Source organism: Arachis hypogaea, chromosome 9, assembly GCF_003086295.3.
Source record: "Arachis hypogaea cultivar Tifrunner chromosome 9, arahy.Tifrunner.gnm2.J5K5, whole genome shotgun sequence".
NCBI lineage: Eukaryota > Viridiplantae > Streptophyta > Magnoliopsida > Fabales > Fabaceae > Arachis > Arachis hypogaea.
Window position 1 is genome coordinate 1,316,976 of NC_092044.1, and position 27,384 is coordinate 1,344,359.

The following is a 27,384-nucleotide window of genomic DNA, read 5'->3' on the forward strand; positions in this document are numbered from 1 at the left end:
AAAGTACTTTATTTAAAAAAAAGGAAAAGAATGATAAAATATTTAAACATAATTACATTTTTTTTCAAGCTTTAATGGCAGTTCTCCTTTGTTTTGATGATCAGCAACCAACTTTATTTCATACCCTTTAATCTTCAATCACTATGTTGCAATTTATTAATTATATTTGAGAATAGCTTATTTTAATTATCAAATTACTTATGTTAGTAGCATCATCCTAAGCTGGAAATAAATCCCAAGTTCATAAAAGCTTCACATCCAATGCAGTAGCTTTTCTTATTAAGCTTCACCACAACATGTATATTATGCATAATGTACACAAAAACAAATAAATAAATAAATAAAAAGGAACGGGATAGGTATATATTAAGGTAAAAATTCATTGTAAAGTTAATTTTTAAAAATCACAAAATAATTTAATAAATTTAATTAAAGTATCCTCTAACAATTTTTATTTATTGATTTTATGTAAAAATATCTGCACTTAAATTTTCAACATATATTAATGTTTTTATCAAGTAGACCAAAGAAAAGTCAAACTTTTCTTAGCAATACCAACCATCTCAAATTGCAAACCATCAAAATTCTTTATGAACCCAACAAATATACACATAGTTACAAGTTCAACAACCCACAACTCAGCCACATAAACTACCCTATTAATCTAAATAAAATTAAAACTAAAACCCAAAAGAGAAGAAACTAACAAATTAAAGGAGATATAGCAATATCAATTCACATCTTTCTTCCGTTTTTTTTTTTTTTTGGGGAAATTCTTGCATGTTTTTCGAAATATTTCAAAATAATTTACAATTTTTAACCAAACTTCTTATTTTAAATAAGGTGGAAACTCAAAGTTAATAGCTGAAAGCCGTTAAATGAAAATTTAGTCAAATCAGTCACCACTTGAATTTTTACCTTAAAATAATTGAAAATTTTCTCTTCTATAATCTGTTCCAAAAAACATACAAGAATTTTCTAAACTACTCACCCATAGCCAGACTTCACAAAAGACTCGCCGGAATATTCCATCTCCGGTGCCGGAAAAGGGGGAATGAAAAAGTACAACACCACCAACAACAAGACGATCATATTGAATTGAAACGAAGAAACAAGTTTATCTAATTATCTCTACCTTGACCGTTGACCCTTCTTATTATTAAGTGGCTTTGACCGTTGACCCTTCTTATTATTATTGTTCTTCCCTGAACCGCCACTTTTTCCAAAACCGCCACAGAATCCACAGCCAGATAACTTTGGAGACGGAGGGTCTACCGCCGCCGGCTCTTGTTTTCTGGTGCGAAATCCAGCAGCGTTGGTTTTAATCGATAAGCCATGGTCTTTTTTATTATGATCTTGATCTTGATCTTGTTCTTGTTTGTTGATTTTGTTCAATTCACCAGATACGAGCTTATCATCCCAAACAAGACCAGAAGAGCCTTGTCTTCTGAAAGATACTGCGGATCTTTGAAGGCCACCCATGTCCATGATCACCGCCAAAAATTAACCTTTTCTTTCTCTCTCTCTCTCTATAGATGTTTCTGGTGTGTTGTTGTAGGATTTGATGAATGAATATTATGATTTGTATGACTTTGATATATATATATAGGGAAGGAATTTAATGAAGAGAAAAAGATAAGAGTTGGTGAAGTAAATTAGGAGAAGTTGTTATTACTTATTAGTACTAGTAATATTTTATAAGTTTAATTTCAAAATTTAATTTTGATTAATGTATTGGTACACGTGAATCTATCTATACAATATTCTCTAAGTAAAAATAAATGCTTTTAAAAAGTTTTTAAAAATATGAATATATTAATATTTTAATAATTTTTAATTCGTTGATCTTAATTATAAAAGATATAGAGAATATATGCCGTTAAAATTAATAGTTAAAAATTACTAAAATATCGATATACTGATATACTTAAAAAAATTTAATATCTTTTATGTTAATGGCATGATTAGTTATTTAAATGATCAAATATGATTAAATACCTATATAAATTTTTTTGTGATTAGTAAATTAAAATTAAACTCTTAATTTAATACGATAGAATTTTATATAATTATTTAATCAGATTTATGTGTTTGGATAATTTTTTGAGTAATATATTTAAAAAATAATTATCTTTATCAATATAACTATATCCCGTTGGTTATTTGTATAAAAAAATATTTTATATATATTGACAAAAATTAACTACTAAATTAATTATTTATATAAATATATGAATTTAATTGTTTATCTTTTATTTGTACCTAATTTATTTATTCATATTTTATATAACTTCAACCCAAACTTAGTCAATTCTATCTCTTTGGATTTTCTTTTAATTATTATTTTTGTTGTTTTAGTTAATTAATTAATTAAGACTAATAATGATAGGAGCATGTTAAATTTTTTCTTTATTTATTTTCATGTTGATGTATTATTCAAATTTTATTATGGTTATTGTGGAATACATTTAAAATTGTAGCAAACTTTTAAATCAAACTATATTGGTTAAAAAAAGAGAGAATAATAACCGTTAAAAACGGTTAGAGAGTATTAATTTTTAAGATATTTTATTAAAATTATAAAAAAGTATTAATTTATTTAATATTAGATAGAAAGACTAATTTATTTTATGTGTAGATAAGATAATCGTTAAATTTTTTTTAAGAGCAATGCTAGGGGCCAGCAATTTTTGTGATTGTTAGCCATCAACTAGCCATCAATGATGATTTGATGGTGTGAGATTGGTGTGAGATTTCATCCAATGGCTCACATTTTTCTGTTAGTTACATGCTGGCCAAAATTCAATAATACTACTGCCCCCTAGACTTTTTCTTTATTCTTTTTTTGTTGGCACTTTTTATCCACCTCATTTTTTTTCTTTCTGTGATAAACTATTAACTATGGAATTATTATAATCAATTTGAATTGGTTGAGTGGTCAGTTCATTCTATCATTCGTTTGCTTAAAAAAATGTCGGAAGTTTAAATTTCGCCTTTTAATTATGTAATTTATTTTTAATAAATATTAAAAATAGAGGGGAGTTTTCAAATACTCATTTTAATAATATATAAGACACACACAAACAAACTTAGTTTTCAATTATATATATTAAGATAATAAAATATTTAAATTTTTGACGTTATTTAAATAGATAAGTGAATTAACTCAAACTATATAAGTTAACTTTTGATCACTAATAGTAACTAGTTTTAGATATGTACTTTTATTTTTTTATGGTCATAGTATTTTAAAATGTTTAAATATACTTTTGATGGTTTCAGTGGTTAAGAGAAGGGGGGTTGAATCTTAGTCCCTTTTTTGCTTGAAAACACTTTCTGGTCTTTGAGGAGACTTTTCAGTTTTTGTCTTGTCCTTAGCCACGAGACTTTTTACTTTTGTCTTGTCACTTGGCACGAGGCATTTTTTATTTTAGTTCCTATGCGGCAGAAACAGAAATGAAGGAGTAGAGAGAGAAGATTACACCCAGATATATCCTGGTTTAGCTGCTAAGTGCAATGCAACCTACATCCAGTCTCCATCACAACAATGATGGAATTTCACTATAATCATCCAGATTACAAATTGTAAAGTGCTAACCCAACTTACAAGGGGATTCCCACAGAATCATGAAACACAACATAGATGAACAAAGGAACTCTAAGACATCTATGGCTTTTTCTTTTAATTTTGCACTCTCTGCCTTTTTCCGCTCTATGACTTTTTCATACAAACCTTACTGTTTGCCTTTTTCCATGAGACTCAAGACATGACAAAATTAAACAGAAAAATTACAAAACAGAATACATTGAAGGAGAAGAAAATCTGTAAGCTTAGGTAGCTATGAGAATCCTGTGCCTTGCACTCTCACTACTTACTTCTAACTCCTTGCTTCAAACCATGGCTGTTCACCCTTTTTATAGAAGAGTGAAGCCTCCACAGTTGAAACCAAACAAACCAAGCTTAACTTTTTCTCCATGCAGAACAAACCGGTTCGGCCAGAAAGAGAAAGGAGGTTATCCATGCAAAACCCAACATGCAAGTACCTCTAGTCCTTCCTTGGTCATCACCCTTCATCAATCCGAGCGCTCCATCCTTGGCTTGCTCTCCAAGATGAATTTTTGGCCCTTGATGCTTCATGATGATGATGGCTTCATCTGCTCCAATCTCTGCCTCCTCCATCACTTCGCCACTCTAGCTACTTCCTGTGGTGGTTGAGCAGAATCAGAGACAAGCCATCCTCCAAAGATCTTCCTTGCTGGTCGAATCTTCATCAACTATTTTTGGTATGAAGAAGCCAAGATCTCATCACAGAATCTTACCATAAGTGATGCAGATCTTAGCCATAGCATACTTTTCTTTTGTTATGTTTTCTTGCTATCATTAGTTCGATAGTCTTGAAGCATGCATATTCTTCTTTCATTCGGTCTTCCATGGTTTCTTGGATAATAACCGAAGCAAATAAAGAAAGAGATGAGAGAGAGGATAAGCAATCTTGGAAGAAAAGCAATTAAGTGAGTTAAACCAATTAATTGGTAAAAGTTGCTTTTACTTCCTTTAGAGTGGCATGTAGCAAGAATCATAATGATTCCCATCAAATCAAAGTCAAATTCTCTCTCATAGTTCTCATGCAATAAATGATAATGTAATGAATTTAAAATCCATCACATGGTTGGAATTGAGATCCGTTGGAAGGCATAGGCAAATATCAACATTTGCTTTCCTGATGAAGTATATTTCGAATCATGCATGAGGAACACTTTTTTGGCTTGGAGCATTTAAACTCATTCTAGCCCAAGTTATTTATTTTCCATTCAGCCACAAGAAGCTAACTTCATATTAATGCTGAATATTTTAATCAATGGGCTAGCAACATTTTATTTCGGCCCAATGGTTTCATCCATATATGATCATAATATACTAATACCAAGGCTGAATTGGGCTTGCACCAGAATTTTATTTTCGGCTCATTAAGGAATCTGCACAGCAAAAAATCATACTTTAGTCAAGAATAAATTAATAATTTTGCTGTTAATAATGTTTGATCATCATCAATTTAATTTAGAGTTTTTCAAACTCATCAACTTTTAATATATGTAACCAAAATAAAAAAATTTAACGACAGTCAATAATTATATATAAAATTGTTCTCGTAAAAATTGGTCGGTGTATAACTCATCCGCGAATAAATAACAATGAGAGAATAAGAGGCGGGTACGTTATCAATAAGTAAATAATAAATTTTATAAATTACAATATCTTAAATACATGTTGTATTTTCTTTTTATATCTGAGATGAAGTATCAACAGTTATACCTTTAAATAATTCGTTTTAGTAAAAAATAATAACATATCAAGACGTTACAACATTTCTTTTGATGTCCATTATTGATAATTAATTTATACAGTATATAAACATTTAAACGAATTATAACGATCATATCAAGAATAATTCTCTAACTCTTTTACACTTTATTAATATTCAGTGCTCGTAAATGGCCTATTAAAATTATTATTTTTATTAGCCATTAAAAAATGCTCATTTTTCGTATAGTGTATGTCCTAATATATAACAGCAGAAAAAGAAGCTCCTATTATTATATGGTCTATCGAGTTGAGTAAAACCAAAAATATTATTATAATTAATTTTGTAGAGTGTGATTGAAGTTTTAATCAACCCATAATAATATACCTGGACCACCATATGCTGACCTAGTTTTGTTCATAATTTACACACTCCCAACCGTTCTCAATCATGTCTTTGAGCATTTGAAATTTTCTTTTCAACATATTTATATATATTTTTTATGAAAATATATTTATATAAATTGATGTGAGAGAATGCAATGTGTAACATTAGTGTGTAGCCCATTATTATTCAACATTAATTAGATTGCGTAGCTATGACACACAAGCAAACCCTTTTAGAAATAGAACATCACATGCATAAAAATAATAATAACAATGAGAGTGATTTATTTAAGCTTGTTAGCATAAGCCGGCACGTAAATAGAATTTTTATTTTTAATCCAAGTAATTATCAATTATATGTCATATAATTAAATTATGGGTGGACATTTGGAAGATAAGTTCAGAATTCTCCAAACAGTGATAGATTGATTATCGAAGATGATGGCCAAATTTGAGCCTCAAAACATGGGGTATCTGCACTAATTATGTAGAATAATATTTCATATTTTATTCTAAAAAATTGATAGATAAAAGCATAAAATTATTATATTTAATAATTTTTTATGTTAAAAACTTTCTTGGATTTATGTGAGTTTTAAATATTTTTTATTTGTCTTATATTAAAATTATTTTTTATGACAAACAAAAATTAAACTCTAAACTTTTTTGTTATAAATGTTTTAATATATTATTATGAAATTATTTATTTTAAAAATTTAAACTAATAAATAAAAACACAAAAAAAGTAGTTATATGTAACAGTATTAATTCTAATAAGAAGTATGTAATTGATAATAAGTTATTAGTATAGCTGCTATATTGATGTGTATGTAATATTATTGTTTTAGTTTTAGAAGGTTGACGATACAAATTAAAGGGTCAAAATAGGATCCGAAATTTTACAAAAATCATTGGATGAAGAATCACTTAATTAAATAGTATAGTTATTAACCAGTCAAATATAACAGTATTATAAAAAATTATTTAGGTTTATCTATATTAGTGTGATGTAAGCATTAATTAAGAGAATGATGTTTAAACTTTAAAGCATATTTTATTTTGAGTGTAGTTTTATGATTCCAACCAGCTTAATAATTGGTCAGACTGAAAAATTCCTAACTTAATATTAGAATCAATCCACTCATAATTTTCATTTTAGATTTTAGACCAAGTTTGGTCAAATTTGGTGCCAAAATAAAAGGGTCAATCTCAACCATTTAATTTTGACAAGTCATATATATATATCGATAAGTTTTAAGAAAGATTAAAAACACTTATCTGTGGCAATCAACAAATAATATCTACTTATATGGGAAAAAAATGAACGCCTTTGGAAATAATAATTAAATGCTGCACAAAAAATTCAGAGAATGGGATGATACACTTAAAAGAAAACATTCCTTTGGAAATAATAATTAAATGGGATATTGCCTATGATATTTTTCTTTCAAAAATATATAATTTTTTATAAAGCATGTGGAATTGTCTTATTGGTGTGAAGAATATTTATTTAACCACCTTCTTGTCAAAAAATTCTTCTTTCCTTCTTGGTGTAATTATAAGTTATCATCTTATTGATCAGATTGTAAGAAAAAAATATTATTAGATAATTATTAAATTATGCATATTTAATCACAATTTTAATTATTATAAAAATAAAATAAGATAGAATATTATGAATAAAATATACAAAATAAAAATATAAAAATTAATATTTTTATATTTAATTTAGTAATAAAATAAATATAAAATGTAATTTGGAAAAAATGGTTTTATCATGGTTGAGTAATTTACTTTTTAAAAATTAAATTGAATAGATGGTTATTGTTAATTATGAAATACACTTGAATAAGTTATATTTAATAAGAATTTTTTTATTATAAATTTAAAAAAAATATTTTTTTAATAAAAATATGATTTATTCTTATGTACTCTTGTGTACTCATATATATTTTAGAGACGATGATAATAATTGTAATTGTTTATTGTAAACTTTAAATAATTGAAATAATTACTTTTTTAGAATTAAAAAAAATTGTCGAAATTAAGCAGAACTCTATAAAAATTATTTTTTTGTAATATTTTAAAAAAGATAAAAATAAATTGACCAATATCAATATCCTATTAATTTTATTCTTAACATTCTTATTTTGTTACGGGACATGGACATTGACATTGACTGGAAGGAAGGGTCAAAAGAAATGAGAAATCAACTTAAGTGTGGTATTTATCGATTGAATTGCTACTAAAAAATTAATGAGAAATTATAAGAAATCAATAAAATATTTGTATAATGTGTATAATGAATGTTTATTAAAAAGATATAAATTTAATAAGATATTATTATTAGTAGATGGTTATTGTTAATTATAAAATATACTTAAATAAGTTATATTTAATAAAGATTTTTTTATTATAAATTAAAAAAAATATATTTTTAATAAAAATATTATTTATTTTTATGTACTCTTGTACTCTTATGTACTCTCCAAATGATGATAATGGTTATTATTTATAAAAGGAAGTTTTGGGGTTAAACTAATTTTATAAAAATATCAATAAAAAAATATGTACCTCTATTTGAATTCAAATGAAATATAATAAAAATCTAAATTTTATATTTTAGTTCAAATTCAATAAAAATTATATTTTTTATATATTTATCAATTTAAAACAAATTCATAATGATTTCTTAAGTTAAATTATAAATCATCATTTAATTTATCATCATCTATGGAACCATTACCAAAATTTTTTATTTTGAATAGATACACCTAATATATAGTCCCTAATATCACATATGAATTTAGTTAGAATTTTTAGAATTTGAACTAATATATACTAATATCTAAACATTTGTTATACTATATTTATTTTACAAATTAAATAGTAATTTAACTAATGTTATGCTTTAATTATTTTTAAAATCATAATTGCATAAATTTAGTTAGTATTCTTACTTTATTTTATCATAATTATTTGTTATTGTAAATTTTCAAGTTTAAATTCTTAATGTCACTTTAAAAAGTTATATATTAAATAAATTATTTTAAAATTAAAATGTGTGGTTTAAAGTTATAAATTTATAAAAAACATAATTTTACAAAATAAATTTGATTTAGAATAAAAAAATTTAAATTTCAATTTGTATTAGTTTTTACTTTTTATTTTATTTAAATACAAATGAAAATATTTTTTATTAAAATTTATGATTTAAATATTTTTTACTATAATTTTACTTACATAACATGCAAAAATAAAAATATTCTTTTTATTGTTTTATAATTTTGTAGGTTGTATTTTTAAAATACTCATTTCTTTCTTAATTCTTTAGTCAATAAATTCTAAAAAAAATTAAAAATACTTATCTATGACAATCAACAAATAATATTTACTTATCTGGTAAAAAAATGAACGCCTTTGGAAATAATAATTAAATGCTGGATAAGAGATTGAGAGAATGTGATGATACACTTAAAAAGAAAACATGCCTTTGAAAATAATCATTAAATGCTGCATAAGAGATTCAGAGATTATGATGATACACTTAAAAGAAATAATCATTAAATGGAATATTGCCTATGATATTTTTCTTTTAAAAATAAATAAATTTTTATAAAGCATGTGGAATTGTCTTATTGGTGTAAAGAATATTTGTTTAACCACTTTCTTGTCAAAAAATTATTCTTTCCTTCTTGGTGTAATTATAAGTTATCATCTTATTGACCAAGTTGGTCATAAAAAAAATATGGTTAGATAATTACTAAATCATGCATATTTAATCACAATTTTAATTATTATAAAAATAGAATGAGATAGAATATTATGAATAAAATATAAAAAAATATAAAATTAATATTTTTATATTTAATTTAATAATAAAATAAATATAAAAATATAAATTATAAAAATTTAATTTATTTTTTCATGTACAAAAAATTTTATAAAAAAATAAATATAATTATAAAAAATTAATAGAAATAATAAAAAAATAAAAAATAAAAAATGTTATTATTTATTTATAAATTATATATTTTATTAGTGTCTTTCGACACAACTTTATTTAAGATACTCTAATCATTTTGTGACAATTTGGGCATTAGTTTTGCCAAAATAATTAAACTAACTAATTATTTTTCGTTAGTTTATAAATGAGTGGATATAAAAATCTCTCAATAAATTCAATCTAATTTCTCATCTTATCTGTTTTAATTAAAGGTAAACACGATGAAACAAGAATATAATTTTTGTCATACAAATGAACATATATCTCTAAAATTCCACTAGGAATGAAGAAGATAAAAAAAAAATTAGGACAGTTTAGATTTTTTTTTTTTTTTGAAGTAAAAGTTCAATACAACTTGGTGAAACATAAAAAATAATCCAACAAAAATTGAAAACATGAATAAATATATTTAAAAAAATTCAATCCTTAATCGTCATTTCTGACATTGTTATTAATAATCATAAGGGTCAACACTATTCTACTCATAGTAATTTGTAATTAACTTGTTGATAATTTTTACTATACTCAAGTCTTTATTTTTGAAGGTTCTTTTATTTTTTTTAACCAAATATTTTATATCACAATAAAAAAAACTAATCAACCAATTCTTCTACTCTTTCTTTCTTTGAGGCATTTCAGTTTAATTTTCATCATAATACTGTTTTAAAATATTTCGAACAATTTATAATCTATTAGAAATAAATATTCAAACACACTATATCTATCAAGTAAATTCACGACTAATGAATAAATAAAAAATACTCTCAACACCAATTATTAATTAATAATAATTAAAAAAATTTAAATTATAAAAAATCAATTTATTTTTCAAACAAATAATTAAGAGCAGAAAACAACATCTACTCTTTTGTCTTCACGTATAACTACACCATTACTATCATAAATTTCTTAAGCTTTGGACAGCTACCAATTGATAAAAAAAAAAGTTATACTAAATAATCAATTACTTCTTTAAATAATATGAATAGAATTTTAAAATAGACTCAATTTAAGTAAAATATACTACACTCTAAATTATTTACCCAAATTTTAATATTAGGATAACTATTCGCACATCTAATAAATTAAACATCTAAATACTTAATAAATTGAATATTTGATATATCTATTATTTATATTATTTAATATTTTTATTATTTATTTATATTTTTCTAAAAAAATAAAAAAGGAAAGAATATATGTGTGTATCTGTGCGCGTGCGCTATCTTCAAACTTCAAACTAGTGAAGATAAATTTTTGAACAACTTGATATAAAAAAGTTGTCATCGTCGTAATCATCATCTTCAACACATGATCAACGTTACCATGAACATAAAAAGATTGCTCAAATAATGGATCAAACTTCTAATGGATTACAGTGATTCCATTAAAATTGAAATTCAAATATGGGGATTTTTTTATTTAAATAAAATAAATTATTTATTTAAATATTATTTTAAATATTTAGTTGTATTTTGATAATAAAAAATAAAAAAATTATATTATTTACATTACACTGATTTTTTTTATATTTTTGCTATTATTGTTAGCAAAAATAAAATAATTTTTCTTTCCTATTTTTTCTATCACTCCCAGCAAAAAATGGACAAAAGAGAGGAGAAAGAAAATTATTTACGTGCAAATAGAGAAAACATTAATGAATTTAGTGTTGTTTTCACTGTGAGCGTAAATATTGTAATTTTTTTTTATCAGCAAAAGCACAATTAAATATACAAATTGATAAATTTTTATATTTTGATTTAAATTGATAAATAAAAAATTTATTTTATTTAAATAAAAAAACCGTCAAATATGGCCCCGAGAGAACCTAATATGGAAATAAGTTGTTAATTCTTAATCATTAGTGCTATGGAAGTTGTACCGCATAAAGAAAAAATAAAATCACCATTGATGTATTTCAAGAATATATATATATATGTAGATTGGTGGCACTGGTGTGACACCACTCACTTCGTATAATCCCTTTTTTTTTTATTTGTCGAATATTTTAATTCATATAATTTTAAACGGACACCAACAACCCCTTGATTTTATAAGAAGAGAAATAAAATTGTAGAAAGAAAAAGGTAAAATCAATACGTAACTTCATGACGTGAACTCACACGTACATGCATGAATTATGAAAAGGAAAAATATAGGTAGATAATAAAAATTTTAAATAATGTGAATAACAGATATATTGATGTTCAATTCAGTAATTGTGCAAATGATTATTCTAAAATTAAGATTTAGGTGAATAATTTAAAGTGTAATGTGTTTTACTTGAATTAAACTATTTTTAGAATTAGTTATTTATGTTATTTAAAAAAGTCTATCATAACCCTTATAAAAAATATAGTTTTTACTAGATATAAAAAAATAGAGAAAATACCCGAAAACAATATTCACATTGAACAACAATAGAATAAAAAATTTATTTTAAATTAAATGTAAAAATCATATTTTCCATTAATTAAGAATAATTAGGATTTTTGAATTATTAGGATTACACACAATGTAACCTTCACTATATTCTATTTCACAGTATGTCTATATTCTCTATCATCGACTCAACTTTTTGCAACTCATGCTGTCGGATATCTGTCGCTGCAACACGTCGTCGCCGCCGATGATAGTTCTGACGTGAGGTACGCATTCTTTCCTTTTCGTCATCCATGTCGCAAGTGCATGAACAAGTCAAGGGAGTGACGTCGTCATCGCCGTCGATTACCGTGATACCATTGCTGTTGTACCGTAATTTCTGTGGCGCCACCAATGCTGTACCGTGATTTTCATGGAGAAGAAATATTCATTTAACTAAAAGAAACATCCACCCAAAATAAAAAACATCCATATAACTTAGAAGAAACATCCATTAAACTAAAAAATATTCTTTTAATCATTATTAAACACCATCGAAAGAAATCCTCGATTTCTTCTCCCTCTAATATATGGTTTGAAAAAAGAAATAAATACAAATGCGATAAAAATAGAGCACAAAAGACTCACAGTGGGGAGGGTGGCGGCGCAGGGTTGGACTTGGCCGTTGAAGACGCGCAACTGGGAGGACGATTGGCGCTGCTTTGAGGCCGCAGCAGCGACCATGCTAGGCATGGACGTCGCTCAGAACTCACGTCGAGGCGCCAGCAATGACGACGCGTGGAACTGGGTCAAGGCGGCGGCGGGTTGGTCGGCACGGCGTAGGCGAGTACGCGTGCAACGCGGTGTTGAGGAGGACGCGTGGAACGGAGCTCGCGAGGGGCATTGATGGCACGGGACTTGCGTCCTGTTGTCCTGTTGGAAGAGGAGAAGACGCAACAGTGTGGCGTGATGGCAGGGGCAGAAGTGCAGCGTTGGAATAGCGACGGAATAGAAAAGGAGAAAATGGCTTCATTGTGGTGATCGCAGACGAAGACGGCGCTGAGAAGCTTTGTTGTTGGTAATGGTGAGCCACGTGATAAGTAGGGGAGGTGGTGGTGGAATGGCTGTCGTAAAAATTAGGGTGTAATGTAAGTGGAAGTGAAAATATGAAATGAAGAAAATAAAAAGTGAAAGTGATATTAAAAATAAAGATAAGTAATTAGGTTGAGATATTTTTTTCATGATTATTCAACCTAAAAGCGCAGTCCATTATTTACGTTATTCACATTTTTTATTATCTACATAATAAAATTGTAAAAAATAATGTCAATTGTTTGTAAAGTCTTTGATCAAATCAAATTTTAATCAAGTCTTTATAGATCATTTTAAGTCCATACAGTTTAGTAAATTTTTTTAATCATCAAGTGATCAAGTCCTTAGAACAAATTCATATTCTAAAATCTTTTACATTTGTAAATAATTTAATAGTTTCTTATCTGATTTTGTAACGTCTAAATGTATAAATTTATTTAAACTACCAAGAATTTTATGAAATGATTATTAGTTATTTCTAGAAGAAAGATTTATTTAATATATGAACCTAATTAAAAGTTTTAAATTAAAAAAAAATATTAATTAGAATTTCTTAAGTCAAAGCGATGAATATTTATACTTTATTAATTAATAAAAATAAATATTTTTTAAATATTATAAATAAATCATATATTTCTTTTCTCATTCTGTAAAAAATAATACAAATATTTTTTCATACATATGTGTAGAATATAGTATACATAAAGCTTTTATCCTTAGATAAATGTCACCCATGAAAAGAGTAAAAATGCATAATTCATCACTAACGGTAACTCTGCAAAAAACTAATCAATAATGTTTCACTACAATCTACATGTATAAATTAGTTATAGATATTTTTTATGACTTGAGACTAAAACATTATTACTTGCAAGTGGGCTTTCTCCATCGCAGATTCATTTTATTTTTCCTTTGAATATTCATTTTTATCTTTCTTTTTGTTTAATTTAAACTTTTTATCAAATAAATTAAACCGTCTCTAATTTTAGGTATTACAAATTTACTCATATTATACTTACACATACAATATTTAAAAGTTTTATCTATTATTTGGTCTAATCAAATCTTAAATCCAAATCTAAACATACTTGTTGTATAAACTGACTTACTTAAATAATCTGATTTGTTTTTGGTTTTTTTTTTTTTTTTTTTTGTGGAGCTAGTACTTGGGCCTTGGGGAGAGTTTGGTTACTCAAAAATTGAGAATAACTATATATAGCTAAATACCAAAAAAAAAAAACTATATATAGGAACCAATTTGAATTATTCGAATAATATGCAAAAAAATTAATCTTTAAACATATTTTTATTTGTGTTAATCTATTAGAACATTGAAGATCTTACAAGAAATATGGAATCCTGATAACTTTGTATTTAAGACTACTTATAAAAAATAAGAAATATCTATCACTCTAATGGATCATTTATTAATAAAAAGAAAATATTAGGTGCTCATTAATTTTTAATAAAGTTATTCGACTATTTTGTAAGTAGACTATCATTTGATTATTTTTTTTTGAATAAAATCAAATTTCATTTTAAACCCTCTAAATTGAAATGAACTCAAATAAAGGATGAAATTGAATAAAATAAATCTATTCTTATTAATCTTTTAATTTTAGGTGTATAAATACTAACATATCTCATCATTTTTGTTAGATAACATTTGGAAATGTTTTGAGGCGTGGCATGGCCAAATGTTACTGAACATATGGGCTAATGGCTATGTAGATAAGGCACTTCCTTCGAAATTGGCACATACTGACATAAAGGGTTGTTGGAATTAAATAAAGAATTATTTTTTTTTAAATTTCTACTACGACTAAAGAATTTTAATATAGATTTTAGAGGTAAACTTTATCTGGAAACGGAGGTTTTTAGTATATATACAAGTGTATAGATGTTGTAGATATGCAGGCACAACACGTAGACAATGTGCTGACTCAGCACGTAACTTACGTGTGTTGGACATGTGGCACAATCTCACGCAACACACAGGTAACATGTTGCCATGTGGCGCCCATCCATTAAACACGCAAGTAACGTGATTCACACATGGCAGTATGGCAGGCAACACACATCCTGCGTGTTGTACACGTGGCGGACGCTGGTTGGATGGCGTTGCAATGTGAGAGAAGTGTTTTTCTCCAGGGTTGGTACGATGGAGGGCATTGTAAATATAGTGGTTTACCACAACAGTAAAGTCGTATGAAATACGTATGAGGGTGTGAACTTTGCATGTAAAAATATGTTTTTGTTTATAGTTTCGTGCACTATAACGTTCACGGAACTACAGTACGGACTTTGTCAAAGCATAGAGGTTGATATTTTAAAGAGGGCGACCAACATTCTCTACAAGAGTCCGGTTATCCTATTTAGCATCCTGATACGGTTTGAGGTTATGCCAATCGTCAACGAAACTAGTATTCAGCTGATGTTTCATATTAACCAGCAAACTTAGGTGCAACACCTTAGGATTGAGTTATACATTAAGTTTGAGCATATTGTTGCAGATGAGGTTCAACATGACACATATGTGCAAGATGACAGAGTTGAGGCACACTCGGGAATGAATGATGATAGTGATGAGGAGTTCAAAGCTACATACGAAGCCGGTGATGAGGACGAGGACGACGATGGAGAGGTGAGGCAGTAGCAAAAATTTTAGTGGTTTCAGCCGCAGTTAGTCAACCGATGGACGTTCCACCTTTTATGCGTAGCTTGGATCTAGACGCTATGAATGCATCGGAGTTTTCCGAATATGCAAACATAGGTATGTGAGCAGTTGATAGTATGTTTACTTGATTTTGTTTTAGCGGATCGATGAATGACAAATTTTTTTTTATAGGTGTTGCTGATCCTGAGGATGGGGAGTTTAGAATCGGAATAGAATACAGTTCAAGAAAATCAGTTGTTGCAGAAATTCAGAGTTACACTGTCTACAGAGGAGTCGATTACGTTGTTTATGAATCTGAGTCACAGACGTTCTATGCAAAAGTGCAAGGATTATGGACGTGAGCGCGATTGGCTTATTCGAGTCAGCTTGATACAGAAGAAAGCCTGTTGGGAGATTCGGAGATACAACTGGAGGCACATGTGTTCCATGAGAACAATCTCATAGGATCACTCCAAGTTAGACTCGGACACGATTGCTGAGGCTATGAAGCCATTGGTTGAATCCGACCTATCCATAAAGATCAAATCTATAATTGCGGAAGTCCAGACAAGATTCAACTACACTATTAGTTACCGGGAGGCTTGACTGGTAAAGCAGAAGTCGATAGCCAAGGTTTTTGATGGATGGAAAGAATCTTACCAAACTTTGCCATTGTGGTTCTTGGCAATGGTTCAAAAGATGCCTAATTCACAAGTCCAAATAGAAACACGACTCCTGTATAACGGGAGTTAAGAGGTGGACGATGTTAGGATACTTCATCGGGTATTCTTGAGTTTTAATCCATGCATAAGAGCTTTCAAATATTGCAAGCCGCTGGTTCAGGTTGACGGGACCTAACTATATGGAAAATATAAAGGTTGTCTTTTGGTTGCAGTTGCGCAAGATGAAAATTAAAACATTGTACTGATTGCTTTTGCCATTGTAGAGGGTGAGACTGCTGATGTGTGGCACTTTTTTCTCAGTAATTTACAAACACATGTTGTAAGAAGAGACGGCGTGGGTATAATCTCTGATTGTCATGAGTCAATTTGAGCCGTAGTAAATCGTAGCGGAGGTGATTGGAAATCTCCGAGAACATGGTGGATGTTTTGTATTCGACACATTGGTAGCAACTTCTTGAGGGAATTTAAAATTTCGAACTTGAAAAAGCTTGTGGTCAACATTGGGTATTCAAGGACAATGGAGGAGTACAACGTCAGCTATTGGAGGTTGCAAGAACGAGGCGAGGCATATGTTCGTTGGTGCGACAACATCGAATGTCCCTATTGGGTGTTGGCATTTGACGAGGGATATTGATGGAGTCAGATGACGACGAACCTTGTCGAGTGCATTAATTTGGTGTTGAAGGGTACTCAAAATCTTCCTTTTGGTGCTAGTCTGAGCAACATATTATCAGTTGAACGAGTTGTTTACGTGTAAGAGTACTGAAGCTTACCAGCGCAGGCGTGCTGGATTTACTTTCTCAGAGTTTGCAACTCAGTGGGTAGAGACAAACATGCAGCGTGCAGGTAACATCGTTGTGCACCGATTTGATAGAAGAAACGAGGTGTTTGAGGTGTGCGAAATGCCTAGTGAAAAAGTGTTAGTTGTTGATCTTGCACGACGGAGGTGCGACTGTGGGCATTTTCAGGTGGAGCGAATTCCATGTCGCCATGTTATTGTGTGTTGTGCTAACCAGCAATTGGATTGGCAGGTGTATGTCGACGATATATACAAGATGTCAGAGATTCAGAAGGTCTACAGAGTTGAGTTTGTCCCGTTGGGCGACACGGAGACATGGCCTGATTATCCGGGTCCGACGATGGTCGCGATTCCTGCCTTGAGACGAAGTCAAAAGGTCGTCCCAAATTGACTCGCTATCTGAATGAAATGGATTCACGGAAAATACGTGGTCTCCGGGTATGTCGTCTTTGTGGGAGACAGGGACATAGTCGTAGTAGATGTTCTCAACGTGCTGGACCAAGTGGGGTTGGTGGCAGTGGTAGCTCATAGGGTTTTGTTTCCAGTAGTGCTTTGTAGGGTCATAGTCGTAGTACTTTTAATATCTATGTAATTTAAGTCAACGTATTTTAATGCTGAATTTTAATGTAGTTATTTTCAGTTAATGTAGTTCAATTATGGATTTCAATATCTATATAATTTTAAGTTAATATATTTGAGATAACGCATTCAATTATAAATTTGACTCAAAATAAAAGTTAATACAACAAATAGAACGATGAAGTTAAATAAAGTTCGACTAATGGGAAGTTAAACAAAGTTTGACTAACTGAAAATTAAAACAAGAAATACAATGATAAAATAAACAAACTTCGAAGAAACCCTAAACTAAAACCAGAAATACAACGATGAAGTAAATAAAGTTCGATTAAACTGAAAACTAATACACATTTCTGGTTGGTCAAGCTTATGGGACAGAAGATTTCTATTAACATAATAAAGTTCAACCACAAAAAGAATTAATTTAATAAATAACAAAAATAATAAATTAATAACTTCTTTTAGTGGAAAATAAAATAAATAATAATTAAACAAATTCGAATATCTTATTATTCATATTTATAACATCATTTTATTAATTAAAACAAAAAATAATATTAATTCGAATTTATTAATTAAACATTTATAATCCTAATATGTTGAAACAAAAAATAAAATAAAATATTATACCAGAAATATTTTTTAAAATAAAAATAATATTAATTTGAATTTATTAATTAAACATTTATAAATATTTTTATTATTTTTCAATTTAATCATTAAAATTTACCTAACATATTCATAATTACAATATTATACCAGAAAATTTTTAAAAAATATGTGTCTTATTTATTAATTTTAAAATTAACAAAAAAATAATATTCATTAATATTTAACAGTACATTTAAAATAATATTATCCAAATAAATAATAACAAATTATTAAAGTTATGTTAACTAAATAAATACTAATAAATTAATCAAAATTAACAAACTTATATAATTAGGATATTTCAAATAATTGAAAACATAATTTTTAGGAAATGTATAATTACGTACCATTTTAAATGTTCTAATTTCACTTTCAATCTTAAACAAATTCAAAATATACAACCCAATGAATGAAACTACTCAATCTCAACACTTCATTACCCTACCATTCTCAACAATAGAATGAAAACAAACTCCAGGCCCACCACCATTTAATACACCCGCGACACCAATCCTTAATCCTCACCATAAATGACTGTTGTTCCCAAAGCGGAGTCTGCCACTTGCAAGGAGACACAGGACAACATGCATGTTGCGTGCTGCTGCATGCATGACACGTGGCGCAGTGATATTAACACACAGATAACATGCTACTTGAATGAAGACATGTGGCGTAGCGAGGCTAACATGCAGCCTGTGTGCTGCGTGGATAGATGACATGTGGCTTAGCTAGGTTATTACGCAACCTGCGTGCTGTTTGGACAGAGTCTCTTGCTATTATGTAATTTTTTTAGGTCTATGAAAATAAAAATATACGACTATATCATGATATGTTTTAAAAATTTAAATCGATAGAAGAAGATTAATGAATAATTATATTTTAGTAATTTATTTTAGATAAGAGTTTTTTTTTTATCTTAAAAATATGAGTTTTTTATAGATTTTTTTATATTAATTTCTTTTAATAAAAATAATAAAATTTTAAATAATTGATAGAGAAAAGTATATAAATAATTATATATTTATATATTTGTAAACCGTATTTACAAAAGATGATGAATATATGTTAACCAAATAAATACTAATAAATTAATAAAAAATAACAATCTTATATAATTAGGATATTCTAAATAATTGAAAATATGGTTTTCATGAAACGTATAATTACGTACTATTTTAAATGTTCTAATTTCACTCTCAACCTTAAACAAATTCAAAATATACAACCCAATTAATGAAACCACTTAGTCTCAACACTCCATTATCCCACCACTCTCAACAATAGAATGAAAGCAAACCCCAACCCCACCAACATTTAATACACCCGCGACTCGAGCCCCACCACCATTTAATACACCCGCGGCACCAACTCTCAACCCTCACTATAAATGACTGCTGTTTCCGGAGCAAAGTCTGTCGCTTGTAAGAAGACACGGAACAATACACATGTTGCGTGCTGCTGCATGCATGACATGTGGCACAACGGCATTAACATGCAGACAACTTGCTGCTTAGATGAAGACACGTGGTGCAGCAAGGCGTGCTGCGTGGATGGATGACATGTGACTCAGCTAGGTTATCACACCACCTGCATGCTGCTTGGATGAAATCTCTTGCTATTATATAATTTTTTAGGTATATGAAAATAAAAATATACGAGTGTACATGATATGTTTTAAAAATTTAAATCGATAAAAGAAGATTAATGAATAATTATATTTTAGTAATTTATTTTAGATAAGAGTTTTTTTTATCTTAAAAATATGAGTTTTTTATAGATTTTTTTTATATTAATTTATTTTAATAAAAATGATAATACTTTAAATAATTGATAGAGAAAAGTATATAAATAGTTATATATTTATATATCTAATAAAATGTAACCGTATTTACAAAAGATGATGAATATATTATCTTATAATTAGTATATTAAATTATTAATAGATATAAACATACATTTAATTTTTTATAAATTTAATGTGCATTATATAATATATAATAAGTACGAGATTAATTTAGATGAAAAATACTAAATATTCTAAATTAAAGGTCTCAAGTTCAAGCTTTACAAATTTAATAACCAATCCTTTTTTTTTCTTTTTTAGAAGATCATAATTTCATTAGACAGAGGTCTGACCCCCTGATTTCTTGTTTTTGTACATTATCCCCAACAGCAGCCACATATTTCACATTAACCCCTAGAGAATACTAAATTTACAGTAGTGGCCCAACTCTGTTCAAAATAACACTACAGCCCAGACAAAAGCAGAATTCTCACGATCTGCATCCTCAGCTTCTCGCATATAGTCAAATGAATTCATTCTTAAATAATTTGAATGCAAGTATAATCAAAATCATGGAGAAACAGGGGACATGTTCTACAAGGAATTGAAGAGAACCTTTGTCACATGGGAAGCATCAAAATCATGTGTCTCAAAACTAATGTAGTAGTGTCCAGCAATTACATAACTACTAGCTACCATTATTGAAAACCAACTTGGGTTTGTCGAGTAATCAACTCACTCGTCCGTTTAAATAAATGTCGAGAATTCGACTTCCGCCTTATATATGCAGCAATTCATTGGTCAACGGCAGATCCTTAAATGGAGTTCAAATTAACAACAAATTAATTTTTAACCTGCTGAGTTGGGGTTACCATAAACAACAAAAAAAGGCTAACATATAACAGAATTATATACTCATCAATTTAAATGAATTATTTCATTGATTACAAAATTACTGAAATTGAGCGTCAAAGTACTATTTGCAGGTGTTTAGCTAGAATTCACACAAATTCATACAAAATCCAATCACTTACAAACTTGTAACAAAAAAAGAGACTCTCATTCAAAAGATAACAGAGGAAGCAAGAGTTGGGTGTATGAGTGTTCCTCTAATTGAGCAATTATGCACTTGTTTCCCCTTAACATAACCACACCCTTCAACCCAATTCCATTCCCACTTACCCTTTTCACCAATTCTTCTAGAAAACACCATTCCAGAACCAAGATCCCTATACAAACAAATAACACCATCACTACCAACACATTTCACACTATCCCAATTCCTCTGCCCTGACAACAATCTCAACCCCAATTCAATTGGAACCTTATCCACCAACCACCATGTTTCCCCATCATCATTCAGCTCCCAAATGCAACCACCACCATCACAAGTTCCACCAACAAGTTCCAAATTCTCATGGCTCCTCCTAACAAGTGTCGCGAATTCGAGCCTCTCCGCCATAGGCACGCCGAGTTGGAACCATGTATTGTTGCTAATATCAAACCCCATAACACTATATGCCCTTGCAGATGTGATCCAATACAATTTCTCCTTGATGTTGACATTCTCATTTGGTGTCCAAACTGTTAGCCTAACAGAGAATTCCACAGGCATTGACCCAACAATTTCCCAGTTCTCATTGTTCTTTGTTGAATCATACATCTCTAAAGTTGGATTATATGTTGCACCACCTTGTGATGATGCCTCAGACATGCCACCAGCTACATAGATTCTAAAGCAAGGAAACTGAAACAGAACATCATTTTTCGGATACTCCGAAAGGGTTACTCCAACAGCAGGATTAGTCCTTGACATGTTCAAGTTAGGAAGGTACCTAAATTGCCTTGTAAAAGGGTTGCATAGAACAAGTTGAAGTGTTGTGGAGTTTGTGATCCTCAACAAGATTAGGCTTCCAATTGTAGCAATTGGTTTAACCAATGAAACTGGTGAGAACTCAAGTGGAAGCTCATGCCAATTGTTGGTAACTGGATTATGTGCATAGCAACATGGTCTATGGTTTCTTATTGGAAGAGCCAAGAACCATGGTTGAAGAGCCTTACACTTTGTTGCACAGTTTGTAATTCTTGGAATCAAAGGATAAGAATTTGAACATGCATGCCAGTTTCTGCAAACTGTTCTTGCTATGGCCAAGGAATCTGCTGAGAGAAAAGAGAAGATGTTGGATAAGAGATCAAAGGGAAGGTTGTTCCACATCATAGACATGGTTGGTTGTTGGAAATGGAAGAAAGGTTTCAGGGTTGATGAATGATGATTAGCTTTTGTATATTGAATGTTACAAATCTTATCTTTTTTTTTTTTTTTTTCCTTCAACTTGCCATGTGAGACTTCTAACAGAAACAGAGGTGCTAAGTATACAAATAAATAAGAGGAAAAACCTTAAACGCCCTTCACAATTACTTCGAAAAAATAACGAGGTTTTTAACAAAAAAAATATCCAATTCGATTTCTGGGTTTTATTTTTGTGGAACTGATTATTGTGATTAGCCCCTGTGTCAAAAGAAAATCAATATTATTTTTTTTTACACAAAAATTAATCCGTCCCAAAAAAATAGAAACCGAATTAAGTATTTTTTTTGTCAAAGATCTCGTAAACCTTTTAAAATAATTTTCAGATGTCAAATTAAGTATTTACTCAATAAATAATAAATAAATACCATTTTCGATTCCTGATTATTTGTTCGTAGGATAAATTGACTATTCACAATTTGAAATTTTTTAATCGACCTCAAACCAATATAAATTATTATTTACAAAGATTGTTTAGATTAATTATTTAAATAGTTAAAAATCAATTAGACTAATTACTTGAATAATTAAAAATTGATTAAAAAAGTTTATGTTAATAAAGCTTTTCAAAGACTTATGTCAACCACTTATGAGGTTTATTTATTTGACATGGCATAAACAAAAATAAAAGTAAAATTAGAGAATTGGATTCTGTGCTTTATACTCATCACTTCGATTCACATATGATTGCTGCCGTTCAATTATTACAAATCCTTTTCTTGGATAAATACAATACTACGTTGCAACTTTATGATATGTTAGATGAGATATAGGAACCAATTTTTATCTTAAGAATAGTCAAATAATAAAATAATAGATAAGTAAAGATTAAATATTTTAATTATTATAAGAAAGTTTAAAAAATGTTAAGTAACTTTTTAAAATAAAAAAATTCTCACAAAAATTATTTATAGAATTTAAATTTATATTTTTGTTGCTTGAATAGACGGGTACCACACAAATTATTGCATGGAGATGTGTGACCCACATGTGATGTGGAGTAATGTCATCTCAACTTTGATGTCACATGCGAGCCCCTCCAAATTGAATTTAATTTGGTTGGTTTTGGACTGGCTTGCCTTTTAAAAATCTCAGGATGGTGTTGCTTCATGATTGCCAAAAGCCAAAAGGTAAGAGAATATTTACCATAGTTGGATTTGCCTTTTCAAAAGAAAAATACTTACTTTTTTTTCTCCACCCCCAAAAAACACACTTTTTATCAATTATGGTTAAATTTTTTTTGGGTGTCTATCAATTATGGTTAATTTAACATAAGTTAATTCTATTTGGTTAATAAAATAAGTTTGTTTTTTAAACAATATAAAAAATCAACTTAGGTTAGTTGAATAGTTAGCTCATTCGTCTGCTTAAATAAGTATCAGGAGTTTGAATCCCGTCTTTTACATACACCATGCAATAACTTATTAGTCAACTACAGATTTTTAAATTAATTTATTAGATTAAAAAATACCGTAAACAACAAAAAAAAAACTGCTAACAAATTTTGATATAAGACCCATTTTGTGAAATGCCCATAAATGAGCTGCACAAGTGTTTTTTGAAAAGAAAATATTAGGGGTCAATAATTTTAGTAGACCAGCATAAAGTGAGAAAGTGAAGTGCAGCCCAACAATTAACAATGAAGCTGAGTTTCTGGGCCCAGTTCACACTTGTTTTGTACCTGGTAATTGTAATTTCTGAAATTAATGAATAAAGTCTATTATACTTTAATTAATTTGAATTGTTTGAGTAGTCAACTCTCAACTCATTCTTTCACTTAAATAAATATCAGTGATTCAAATAATAATTTGTGTATATAATAACTATTAACCAGACTCTTAAACAGAAGCATAAATTTGTCATGTAAATTTTACTGCATTTTTCATTTTGCATAAATTTGTCTTATTTTGGTGCATGTCAATATTTTATTTTAGCTTATACAATCTGCCTAAACATCTTTATTAGTGCTGTGAAAAATAAAAATATTTAGACTTAATTCATATCCTTTCTCAAATTTAAATAGAAGTATCAAGTGAAGATATATAACAATTGTCTAAAGTGTCTAGACAATATGACTGAAATTTCGTATTTAAATTTAACTCTCCTCAAATGCATAAAAATAAATGAATAAGTAAATATTTGTTATCTAAGAAAAAATGAAAAAGAAAAAGTTAATAAAGTAAAAAAACACAGTTGATAAGATTTTTTTTTTTTGGGAAAGAGTTGATAAAAATTTAAGATATAAAATTAGCATATAAAAAATAAAAAAAATTCAACATTAACCAATTCTCATTTTCTCACATTAATGTATCTCTTGGTTTTAGAGCAATTTTTCCCCTATTATTCGCTGTATTATCGTAAAAATTGGAAATTCAAAACACAAGCTTCAAATTGAAGCTGTCAAAACTCAAAAACTGTAACATCTTAAATTGGGGGACCCTTTTGGAAGTTCTTTTCAAAAAGATTTCGACTTTCAATTCCATGGCTTCTTCCAAGAGATGGGCTAACCTAATTTGTTCCATTGCTTTCTCAATATATTTCGTTATCATCATCTTTCAAGTCCCCATTTTCAGGTATACCTATAAATTTTATTCCCCATTCAATAATTTCTTTTTCTTTAATTGTTTATTGTCTCGCTGTTTTTGTTTTATCACGTTTAGATTACAAATAGTGGTGTAATTAAAATAAGAAGCTAGAAATTTGAACCACACACTAGTAGTAACTAGTAAGTGAGAAGAAAGGGGGAAAATTGGTCATTGATTCAGGGTACCCTATTCATAATGAAACCATTAAAGAAGAAAATGAATGCTTGTTGTCATTTTCTTTTTCAGTAATATAAAATCAGAATTTAAATTAAATAATCAGAAGTTAGGGGGGTGATGATTAACATTACAATGGTTTAGTGTTAGCCAGTGGTTTCGAGTTCTTGGGATGGAAAAGGCTTGTTCAGCAAGAGATTAAGGGGCAAAGACTAAAGAAGAAAAGAAATTAAGGGTGGTGTAATATTTAACATTTAGGAACATATTTTGTTCTTATTTAGATCAGTTGATTATGAAGTGCAGTTTGGTGCACAAGTATTATGTGTAAACACAAGGTCCGAGAAAGGGTCGCATCCATAGGATATAATGTATAATGTACGCAGTCTAATCTGATAATTGATTGTACGACTTGAACGGGTTATGTATAAACAAAAAAAGTGCAACAAGGTCATAAAGTGGATTCTTTTTTTCTCTTGTTCCTGCAATGAAGATCTGAAATAGTGCTCTAAATTATGTGTTTCAATGATGATTCAAATTTCAAAACAACTTTTTTTGCACTACTATTGGCAATGATGCTAAGGAAAAGTTCTCAATTGGGTTTTCCCAGTGTTCCATGCAGAATTGGAATATGTAAGACACCATTAGAAGTGACATCTTCTCAGTTGATTGCAAGTGAGGTCTTCCCAGTTTTCATAGTGAAGGCTCTTCTCTACCCAGGAGCTATTGCAAAGGCTATTATCCACTGGAAACCGTTTCCGAGCTTTGGAAATTTGCTCGAGCGGCACAAATTAAATGCAAGGCCAGTCTCAGCTGCATCAGATCTTCAACGCCTAGAGGTTGAATATACAAGAATCGATCTTCTCTTGTGAAAAATTTTCGCATGATCCAGTTATATATATTTCCTAATTCTTATTTAGAATTCGTTTCTAAGTTGCAGTTTAAGCTTCACTTTCTTAATAGATAGTGGAAAATATACATATGATCAGCTGGTGCAAAAATTTTATCTTAGAGAATTGATTCACCTATTAGTTTAGTAATTAGAAGTCTTAGGTGTAGAATTTGTATATTGGTTTCTAGTGAACTATATTCTTATGAGCTCAAATCTAATCTAAGCATGTTATTGTTGAGATGACCTTGACTTTGTTAATATTGACTCTGTTCGGCTCACTTCCACGAGAAGGGAAAAAAAAAGGCTTTCGGCAAGTCGTTCTGGCTTCCCCTTCTTTGTTAGTACAGCCGACCCTCGTTTGGGTCTTGGCCATATGCCTTAGTGCATAGGCCCTCAGGCCTGTCTTTGAGCTAAGAAACAAATGTTGATTATATTTGGTACTCATTTTCGATCCGGGTTCCTCTTGCAGGTTATAGCAGGAAGTTACTTGTCAGTGGGAGGAGCAATTAATGGGTTGATAAAACCAGGTAGAATGAGTCTCCTTGGAATGCTTCTTCTCATGTGGGCTCTAATTAGAGAAGTCATTATGGGGCATGCTAAAAGTGTTCATATATATCCAGCAATGTACATTGCAGTAGCATCTGCATTCTTTTCTATTAAAAAAGATGTAAGGAAGATTGTTCATAGTTTTGCTAGAGAGGAAGTTGTGAAGGTAAAGAGGCACTGATGAATCAGGAGATTGTAGTAGCTATGAGGCACAGATACTTCAATTTTGCTGTAGTAGTAGGTAAAAGCACTAGTATTGTTCAAGAGTATTGCAGACACTAGGATATAGAGAGTTCTAACTTCTAAATGATAGGTTAGTTAGTGAAGAATATTCAGCAGGAATTGAATTGTAGATACATGTGAAGTTCATTGATTTATGCTGTACTGATTCTTCTGAATAGAGGATTTTGCATAATTCTTCTGGAAACATTGCATGATACTGTGCTTATTCTACATAGTTAGTTAGTCATTGCAATTACATCTTTTCATTTCAGCCCTTTTTTTTTCTTTCTTTTTTCAAAATCAATTAAAGTTGAACATGATACTGATTTAACTTATTTTTTCGGATAAAGAAGAATAAATA

The 27,384-nt window shown here is 29.1% G+C and overlaps 3 protein-coding genes across 4 annotated transcripts; 1 reads left to right on the forward strand and 2 right to left on the reverse strand.

Moving 5' to 3' along the window:
• Positions 1-1,131: 1,131 nt before the first annotated feature.
• Positions 1,132-1,488, reverse strand: LOC112709794 (uncharacterized protein At1g15400). Its single transcript, XM_072203752.1, has one exon. The coding sequence runs from the start codon at positions 1,486-1,488 to the stop codon at positions 1,132-1,134; it is 357 nt and encodes a 118-aa protein (XP_072059853.1).
• Positions 1,489-21,191: 19,703 nt separating this feature from the next.
• Positions 21,192-22,702, reverse strand: LOC112709795 (F-box only protein 6). The gene has a single exon (XM_025761765.3). The coding sequence runs from the start codon at positions 22,521-22,523 to the stop codon at positions 21,363-21,365; it is 1,161 nt and encodes a 386-aa protein (XP_025617550.1). The 5' UTR covers positions 22,524-22,702; the 3' UTR covers positions 21,192-21,362.
• Positions 22,703-24,896: 2,194 nt separating this feature from the next.
• On the forward strand, positions 24,897-27,279 carry LOC112709796 (uncharacterized). 2 transcript variants are annotated; one of them, XM_025761766.3, is made up of 3 exons: positions 24,897-25,180; positions 25,974-26,202; positions 26,725-27,279. In XM_025761766.3, the coding sequence occupies exons 1-3, from the start codon at positions 25,089-25,091 to the stop codon at positions 26,980-26,982; spliced, it is 579 nt and encodes a 192-aa protein (XP_025617551.1). In that variant the 5' UTR covers positions 24,897-25,088; the 3' UTR covers positions 26,983-27,279. The 2 variants fall into 2 exon arrangements, with proteins under 2 accessions (XP_025617551.1, XP_025617552.1); XM_025761767.3 differs by having other exon boundaries at positions 24,926-25,180; positions 25,986-26,202.
• Positions 27,280-27,384: the final 105 nt, after the last annotated feature.

What these genes read in the sequence shown, in the direction of transcription:
- LOC112709794 (XM_072203752.1), bottom strand. Translation starts at nt 1,488, where the DNA reads ATGGACATGGGTGGCCTTCAAAGATCCGCAGTATCTTTCAGAAGACAA.
- LOC112709795 (XM_025761765.3), bottom strand. Translation starts at nt 22,523, where the DNA reads ATGTCTATGATGTGGAACAACCTTCCCTTTGATCTCTTATCCAACATC.
- LOC112709796 (XM_025761766.3), top strand. Translation starts at nt 25,089, where the DNA reads ATGGCTTCTTCCAAGAGATGGGCTAACCTAATTTGTTCCATTGCTTTC. An exon ending in TTTCAAGTCCCCATTTTCAG is followed by an intron (nt 25,181 to 25,973) that starts GTATACCTATAA and finishes GGGTTTTCCCAG; the next exon opens with TGTTCCATGCAGAATTGGAA. An exon ending in CAGATCTTCAACGCCTAGAG is followed by an intron (nt 26,203 to 26,724) that starts GTTGAATATACA and finishes TTCCTCTTGCAG; the next exon opens with GTTATAGCAGGAAGTTACTT.